Source organism: Priapulus caudatus, unplaced genomic scaffold (genome assembly GCF_000485595.1).
Source record: "Priapulus caudatus unplaced genomic scaffold, Priapulus_caudatus-5.0.1 Scaffold300, whole genome shotgun sequence".
NCBI lineage: Eukaryota > Metazoa > Priapulida > Priapulimorpha > Priapulimorphida > Priapulidae > Priapulus > Priapulus caudatus.
Window position 1 is genome coordinate 10,274 of NW_014577361.1, and position 9,895 is coordinate 20,168.

The window sequence follows — 9,895 nt, forward strand, 5'->3', positions numbered from 1 at the left end:
CTCGAGGAGCACTGTCTTCTGCAGAAGGAGCTGAGCGAAAAGGAAGCCGCGCTGAGCACGCTGGAGAGCCGCCTGAAGGAGAAGGATCTCTCCGTCGCCGAGAGGGAGGCGGCACTAGAGGGCGCTGTATCGAGACTCGCCGAGGCAGAGAGGGAGCTGTCTTTGCTGCGAGAGGAAGCAGAGACCCCCGTGGAAGGCGAGCGAGGCAACCATCTCGTCGAAGCAGAGCAGGTAGAGCTCGACTTCATCAAGGCCAAAACGGTGACCCTCGAGACAGAACTGCTCAACTGGAAGAGATGCCGACGCCGCCCTGGTAGCACGCGGGGTCGAGCTGGCGGCAGCGTCAGAGCATACGCAGGCGGCAGAATACGTGGAGTGGGTGCGACGAGCCATGTGAGGGCGTAGTGGAGGATAGGCAGGAACCCGCTGAGGAGATAAGCGAGATGCCCGCTGACCAAGGAATGGTCCGCGCCGACGACATAACGTCGAAACAGTGCATCGCGGAAATTCCAGCAGATCTACTTCTTCCACCCACAGCACAGCCGGAGATGACGGAGATGCTGAATCAGAGATGACGGGGATACTGAGGCAGAGATAACGGGGATGCTGAGGCGGAGAGTACGAGGGGGTTGAAGCAGAGATGACGGGGATGCTTAGGCAGAGAGTATGAGGAGGCTGAGCCTCGTGGAGACAAAGGGAAGCACGGTGCCCCCGAGGGCGACTCCCAGATGGGGAAGCTGGACGAGGCCAACCGGGTTGGCCCCGCCCAAACAGTGGACAGATGAGTGGCAGCGGGAGGGAAGAAGAGGAGACCTCTACGGTGGCACTAGGATCGCTCAAACTGGGGTACGACCCTGTGGTGAGATAACACTGTACGAGTCTGTGGGGAGGAGGAAATGACGAGGCGTACGACGCCTTGTGAGTCTCCTGCGGGTGATGATCACGCTCGCAGGGTTACAACTCCTCCTTTTCAACACTGCCGGATGTGTTAGCGGAGTGGACGAGGATGGCACGTGTCGATCTGGAGTATCGACGCGGGTGGTGGGGTCACGCCCACTGCCTGTGTGGGCAGATATCACCTTGCTCATGTAGACCCGCCGAGGAGCGGGTTGCGTGTTGTTGCCCGAGCGCCGGCGACGTGATTGCCGCTCGACCGACTACACAGATGGTGGGTGGCAGAAGACGCACACCGAAAAGAGCAAAGCCAACCTGTCGCCGTGGGCCATTCAACTCTTCCCTCTTTGTTGAACACTCCTCAACAGTGAGTGAGCGAGCGAGCACGTTCTACCAACCCGTGGACCTGGAGGAGGCCACGTCACAGCGTGGGAGGAACTTCGCATAGTGCCGGGACCCACTAAGCGCCCCGTGCCCGCGATTAGTTTATTTTGTAGTTGACGCATTATTTTGTAATGTTTACTGCTGGGCGGTTGCCCCTTGTTCTTAGCGGAGTGTGTGTTTACAATGTGCGGTTGTTCTCAGTGGTTAGTATAGCATGTGTCATCTGCTATGTTTTATTTTTATTTGGTAGTATAAATTGAGCAGGGGCCTTTCAATTTTAAGTTGGGGGGAGTGTAGCAGATTCGCTTTTAGGATCGTGCGTTTCTGTAGCGGGTGTTATAGTTTTATCTCACGAGAGATGGCGCTAGTGGGGGTGTCCCGCAATGAACAATTTGTGTGTACCCTCCGCGATGACAGTTCGAGATGGTAAATACAATAGGCAAAAAACAGCGCGAAAAGGGAGACACGCGGGAGGTTATGGCGGATCAGCTGCGTTTTTAGAATGTGTCCGTAATCAATCGTGCACGTGCATAATTACTAGTGTTCGGGATTTGTGGTAGCAGATCTTTGTAGTGCGCGTACTAGTACTACTACTAGTGTGGTATGCTAGAGTGGTATGCGTGTGGTATACTGGTTTTCATGTACGGAATACTGTAGGATTCATGTACGGGAATGTATACTGATGGTGTGATAATTATATGTAGCTGGCGTGTGTGGTCACTGCGGTGAGTGTGCGCAGACACATCGGAGGTTGTCAGTGAGCTTACACTCGCGTTACTACAGTTTAAGCTAACACTGACACTCGCGGGTTGTTCCTCAATTCACATTGCCTCGCGAACCAAGCTTTCGCATATTTTGTACACCAGGGGGCGCCACCGAAAGTGACACCCCTCGTTAGACAGTCTATACAGTATAGCGAAGTGATCTGTTATCCGAACTTATTTGTCATGTATAGGCACTGGGGTTCAAATCGCACGTAGTGATTATTACTATTAGATCGCGTGTTACGGTGGCGTGATGGTCTTACGCGTCGAATCGCTCGCGATGATGACTCGAGTCTGGCCTGGAGCGAACGTGCTGCTGTCGCTGTGTTGGTTAATGTGTTCTTGCTTGTTAACTTTAGCACGCGTTACCTAATAGATATTAAACTTACTTTCTACTTACTGCTTATTACTTCTCACTTCGTGACCGGCATCCCTCCCTTCGTATCTCTCACTGGACGACCGGAACACCCCCCTCCTTTCTCGGCGTTCGGGTGTTTGGCTGCCTCTGCCTCGTCGCGATCTTTGTGATCGAACCTAGATAGGACGGGGAGTAACGGCCCTGTCAGGGTGCGCGACACAACGGCAACCGAACCTATACCACGGCCAATGGTAGTGCTCGAGTAGTCAAGTAAAGTAAAAGGGAATAGGAATCCGTTACAGTATTCCGTACATGAACACCAGCTAGCATACCACACTAGCATACCACACTAGTAGTAGTTAGAGTCCCTATATACAGAGAGTTGCGCCAACTCAGGATTTGACGCCATGTTGTTTCCAAATGTATCAACACCGCTGCCGCTTATAAGTACAGCGCTGTATGCATGGATACGCTGTACAATGGTCCGTAGTAATTAATTAGACTAATCGTGCTTCAATAAACTCAAAAATTGCAGAGATTATAGCTAAGACATGTGTCTATGTGTAGCTAGATTTATAGAAATGTAACTCAAATCGTTCGCGCCATATGATAGTTTAATTGTACACTTTCTTACCGCCCAATAGCCGTGCGTATATTAGCCTGTGCGATACCGCGCGTAGACACTTGCTAATTAATTAAACCACTCGCGCTTCAATAAACTCAAAAATCATATTAATCTTCACAGATTATAGCTAAGACATGTGTTCTAGATTCTAGAAAAGTAACTCAAATCGTTTCGCGCCATATGATAGCTTAATTGTACACTTTCTTAGTGTAAACACAGCGGCTAGTCATTTTTGGAGGAATAATGACAACTGCTAATTCACAAGATAAATGCGTTCCACTCTCCACTCGCTCGCAGCTGTAATATTTTGTTTGCAGTTCTATAAATCTAGATACACATAGACACATGTCTTAGCTATAATCTGTGAAGATTAATATGATTTTTGAGTTTATTGAAGCACGATTAGTCTAATTAATTACTATGGACCATTGTACAGCGTATCCATACAGCGCTGTACTTAAGCGGCAGCGGTGTTGATCTATTTGGAAACAACATGCCGGCAGCGATCACGTGACCGATTTTTTCCGACTCGTCATGGCGCAACTCTCTGTATATAGGGACTCTAATAGTAGTACTAGTACGCGCACTACGAAGATCTGCTACCACAAATCCCGAACACTAGTAATTATGCACATGCACGATTGATTACGGACACATTCTAAAAACGCAGCTGATACGCCATAACCTCCCGCGTGTCTCCCTTTTCGCGCCGTTTTTTGCCTATTGTTTTTACCATCTCGAACTGTCATCGCGGAGGGTACACACAAATTGTTCATTGCGGGACACCCCCACTAGCGCCATCTCTCGTGAGATAAAACTATAACACCCACTACAGAAACGCACGATCCTAAAAGCGAATCTGCTACAGATACAAGCTCACGCACGCACGCACGCACGTGTACGTACACACGCACGTGTACGTGCACACGCACGCACGTGTACGTGAACACGCACGCACGCACGCACGTCTACGTGCACATGCATGCACGCACGCACGCACGTGTACCTGCACATACACGCACGTACGCACGCACACATGTACCTGCACACGCACGCACGCACGCACGCACAAACGTGTACCTGCACACACACGGACGGACGCACGCATGCACGCACATGTAAGTTCACACGCACGCACGTGTACGTGCACACGCACGCACACACGCACGCACCTGTACATGCACACGCACGCACGTCTACGAGCACATGCAGACGCACGCACGTCTACGAGCACATGCACACGCGCGCACACACGCACGCACGCACACACACACACACACACACACACACACACTCATGCACGCACGTGTACGTGCACACGCACGCATGCACGCACGTGTACGTGCACATGCATGCACGCACGCACGCACGTGTACCTGCACATACACGTACGCACGCACGCACACATGCGTACACGTGTACCTGCACACGCACGCACGCACGCACGAACGTGTACCTGCACACGCGCGCACGTGTACGTGCACACACACGGACGCATGCACGCACGTGTAGGTTCACACGCACGCACGCACGCACACACTCATGCACGCACGTGTACGCGTGCACACGCACGCACGTGTACGTGCACACGCACGCACGCACGTGTACGTGCACACGCACGCACGCACGCCTGCACGCACCTGTACGTGCACACGCACGCACGCACGTCTACGTTCACATGCACACGCACGCACGCACGCACGTCTACGTGCACATGCACACGCGCGCACGCACGCACACACACACACTCCTGCACGCACGCATGCATGCACGCACGCACGCACGCACGAACGTGTACGTGCACACGCACGCATGCACGCACGTGTACTTGCACACGCACTCACGCATGCACGCACGTGTACGTGCACACGCACGCATGAACGCATGTGTACGTGCATATGCAGGTACGCACGCGCGCACGTGTACATCCAAACGCACGCACGCGCGCATGCACACACGTGTACCTGTACACGCACGTGTACGTGCACACGCACGCACACACACGCACGCACGCAGGCACGCACGTGAACGTTTACACGCACGCACGCACGCGTGCACGTGTACGTGCACACGCACGCATGTACGCACGTGTAAGTGCACACGCACGTGTACGTACACAACACACGCACGCACGCACGTGTACGTACACAACACACGCACGCACGCACGTGTACTTGCACACGCACGCGCGCACGCACGCACGTTTACATACACACGCACGCACTCATGCATGCACGCAGGTGTACGTGCACACTCACGCACGCACGAACGTCTACGTGCATATGCATGCATTCACGCACGTGTACCTCTACACACACGCACGTACGCACCAACGCACTCATGCACACACGTGTACTTGCACACTCACGCATGCACACACACACGCATGCACGCATGCCCGCACGTGTACGTGCATACGCACGCACACATGCACGCGCGCACGCACGTGCACACGCACTCACGCACGTGTACGTGCACACAAACGTACGAACGTGTACGTGCACACGCACGCACGCACGTACGTGTAAGTTTGCACGCACGCACGCACACACGTGTACGTGCACACGCACGCACGTGAACGTGCACTACATAAACAGCGCTTTCTATCAGAACATATTGTCATTGATCTGTAAATGTCAAGCAGCACGCTTCGCTTCTGCCAACCATGACACATAACAAATACACGTGACCTGATCTATGACGTCACGTGAAACACTCCTTATACGACTGACTCTGACTCGATACAACTGCAGCTGCAAGTGCAGCTGACTCGATACGATAGCAATATCTTCTATATTTTTCAAAAAATCGCCATGTATTATATATATACTATAGAAGAGCCGAAGGAAGAATAAGACCATATGCGAGCTCGAACAAGAAATAAAGATGAAACTACAGGCCAAAGCTCAGAGGTTGAGAAAGTTTAATTACTAAGCGGCATGAGCACTACTACCAGTTTAAGCTCTTCCATGAAAATGCCAGAAAATTCTACCGGCATCTCAACGAGCAGCAAAGCACCATCAAAGAACCTCCCTCTCAAGAGCGATTCGATCAATTCTGGCGTGGAATACTGGAAGTTGGGACAAACCACAATACCAAAGCCACTTAGATCAAACAAGAGGAGGAAGCATTCTAGAATGTAGCAATGGATGTATGGACTGACATTACAATGTGTGAGGTACAGCAGGCCATCAAGCGGACCCACAACTGGAAATCTCCTGGCCCAGACAAGCTGCACAACTTCTGGATTAAGCATTTAAGTGCCCACCCCCCCATAAACAACTAACCAGGGTCTTGAATAACACCCTCAAGGATCCAAGCAATAGCCCTAAGTGGTTGACATCAGGAATCACTTTCTTTCTTTCAAACGGCAAGGATACAAAAGAACCAAAGAACTATCGACCAATCACTTGCCTGCCAACCACCTACAAAATTCTCACTGCTGCAATCACCAACCGCCTCTACAATCACTTGCAGAAGAGCAACATTCTCACAGATGAGCACAAAGGCTGTAGAAGAGCGTCTAGAAGGTGCAAAGACCAACTTCTCATCAGTAACATGATTGTGAGCATGGCAAAAAAGCTCAAGAGGAACCTAGGAATGGCATGGATTGATTATATGAAAGCCTTCGACAGTGTTCCACATTTCTGGATTCTCGCAGCCATGAGAATCTACCGTGTGTCACCAACCATCATTCAGTTCATGGAAGCTACAATGAAGAAATGGAAGACTGAAATGCTCCTCTTCTCTCAAGGAGGCTGTCTCAGGACAGAAGATATCGCAATCAAGAGAGAAATCTTCCAGAGCGACTCACTCTCTCCCCTGCTATTCTGCTTAGCACTAACACCGCTTACCAACATGCTGAATAGACAGGGTCTGGTATTTACAGTCGATAAACACAACACCATTAGCCACCTGCTCTACATGGATGACCTCAAACTGTTCACCAAAAAAGAATATGAGCTGGAGCAGGCCTTGGGAACAGTCAAAGCATTCAGTGATGACATCAAAATGGAGTTCGGCTTGGAAAAGTGTGCAACCGCAATCTTAAAAGGTGGTAAGCTAGTAAAAAGTCGAAATATCGAGCTTGATGACAAGACGGCATTGAATAGGACATGAATATCTTGGTGTAGACGACAGTGATGGTATTCAGCATGCAAAGATGAAGGAGAACATTGCTAAGGAGTACTATCGCCGAGTCCGCTTAGTTCTCAAGTCTGAGCTCTGCTCAAAAAAACAAGATAACAGCGGCCAATAGCCTGGCACTCCCGGTACCCGTGTACAGCTTCGGGGTGATCAACTGGTTGCGATCCGATATCGAAAGGATGGATCGCAAGACAAGAAAGCTACTAACCATGCACGGGCTCCATCACCCAAAGGCATATGTAGAGCGACTGTACATCAAGAGTCAAAATGGTGGTCGTGGTCTCATTGAACTGATGTCTGCGTACAACGCTTCCGTTGTAGGTCTAGGCGACTACATCGAGCTTAAGAAAGACAAATTTACAAAGCTTATCAAAATCCATCAGTCTGGAAAATAAAAGCACGCTCTCTTATTTGCGGCTAAAGAAATCAAAGCCAAATACTTGTCTCCTCAGCCCACCAGGCAATCCTCAACAAAGCAGAGACTGAAGGCCAATATAGAAGCAGAGAAGATAGAGGTATTATAATAACTCTGGTTTTTTCTCCGATAGCCCCGGGCACGATAGCTGGGGATATGATAGCCAGCTGGACCACCATTCTCGATTAATTGATCATCGGCGTTTGTATTTGTGCTTTTGCACACCGACAGGTGGCGCCTGTGAATCGCGTGTAACGAGCGCAGGCGTGTTCTCTGTTGCGTTGTGATAAGTGGTGTCTATTCCCAGTATCCCAAGTGAAAATATACAATTTCTCTGTTCCCAGTTTAATGAAATCGCAATTACGAAAGTTTTGTTGGCAATTTCTCGCTTTTAGGAGTAATTTACTTGGTATATTTTCCGCTTCCCAGACCATTAAAATGGTCCAATTCCGCGTCCCGATAGTAACCGCCCCCATTCTAATCGCTGAGATATGTTATATCTCTGCCCTTGCCAATATCTATCTTCCCCTCACGCCTGCACAGTATTCGGTGAGGTGCGTGCATGTCTTTGACGACAGCGGTGTTCTGGAGCAACATGTTACGTCCTTTGTAACAGTATATCACCATGCATCGTTTACTGCATGCTGTTTTGCGATTGCAACGCTTACCCCCTGTGGCGTGGTGGTTGATCAGGCCGTGATCGTTCCACAGGGGCGACACGTCGGGTCGTGCACCTCGACTGCCAGGCGCGTTCCGTTATGATCAACCAACGATAAAACAGAGCAGCAACACGGGTATTAAAGGTACTCGGCTACGTACTGTAGCCTCTTTAATTGGTGCTAGTAATCACAATATACAGTCGACATACGTGATAGTTCAGTGCTCTTACGTTATCCGAAGCTCGTGGTGCCGGTCATCTTGAGCGTCGTGCCTCTTCCTTCCTCCCTGGTTGGCTAGTGCTGACTCTGACGTGATTCCAGCGGCAGGTGACTCTGACGGTGACTCGGTCGTCGAGTCGAGTCGAGTGCTTAACAACGGTTATATGGCACCTTATATACTCGCTAGACGTGGTATGTCACGTGGTATAGAGGACGCACGAAACGTGCACGTGATCACGACGACGGAAGCTCAAGCATGACTCAGCGAATCAAGGAGGATGCAATGAAGCTGAAGCTGCACGCGCACGCGCACACAGTAAGAAGCCAAACTAAGAAGCCAAAATCGTTACCCCACGGAGGATTCAATGAAGCTGAAGCTGCACGCGCACGCGCACACAGTAAGAAGCCAAACTAAGAAGCCAAAATCGTTACCCCACGGAGGATTCAATGAAGCTGAAGCTGCACGCGCACGCGCACACAGTAAGAAGCCAAACTAAGAAGCCAAAATCGTTACACGATGAATGGCTTGCAATTTATGCTCGAATGACTTACGCTAGGGAGATGTTGCGTTAAGGTTAACTATAGCTATAATAATTATATTTCAAATCAGAAGAGAGGTCACCCCTTACCGACACACGCGTGATTTTAAGCGGTATGAGCCACAGTCGGTTCATGGGAACATCTAAGTGAATATCCCGCAATTGAATGACTACTCATCAAGAGGCTACCCCACGTGACCATCCCTACCCGTTATACCTGAATCACTTTAGGACGCGGGTCATGTGACAGAGGTGAATCCCTACCTGTTATACCCTTTGGTAGACCCTTGACCGCTACATATATATATATATATATATATCTACCTATCTGTCTATCTGTCTATCTATCTATCTCTCTATTTATCTATCTATCTATCTATCTATCTATCTATCTATCTATCTATCTATGTATGTACAGTATGTATCTATCTATCTAGCTATCTATCTATGTATGTACAGTATGTATCTATCTATCTAGCTATCTATCTATATATGTATCTATCTATCTACCTATCTACCCAGATAAGAGACGGATACCAGAGAAGCGTCGCCTGAGAGGTGTTGATCCTGCGCACTAAGCGCGGATCTTGCGCGCAGTTCCGCGGCAAGGCGCACGCGACCGCGGGAACGTCCTACGAAAGTATCACGCACTGGCAGCTACTGATCCGTGCGCCAAATCGAAAGGCCGGCGCACGGATCAATTGCTGCCAGCGAACAGTCTCGAATTTTAGCGGGTCTAATTCACTAGCAAACATATGCACACGCCATCGCGCAGGTCTAATAGCGATGTTTCACGTGACGTCATAGATAAGTTCACGTGTATTTGTTATGTGTTGTGGTTGGCAGAAGCGAAGCGTGCTGCTTGACATTTACAGATGAATGACCACATGTT

General features: G+C 49.9%; 1 protein-coding gene across 1 annotated transcript in view; it reads left to right on the forward strand.

Annotated features, from left to right (window-relative positions):
* Nucleotides 1-785, forward strand: part of LOC106808728 (kinesin-like protein KIF7) — a 1,679-nt gene extending 894 nt beyond the window's left edge. The window contains exons 3-4 of the mRNA XM_014811560.1: nt 25-313; nt 658-785. Of these exons, the coding sequence (XP_014667046.1) occupies nt 25-313; nt 658-785 (417 nt within the window). The remainder of the gene's footprint in view (nt 1-24; nt 314-657) is intronic.
* The last annotated feature ends 9,110 nt before the right edge of the window (nt 786-9,895 follow it).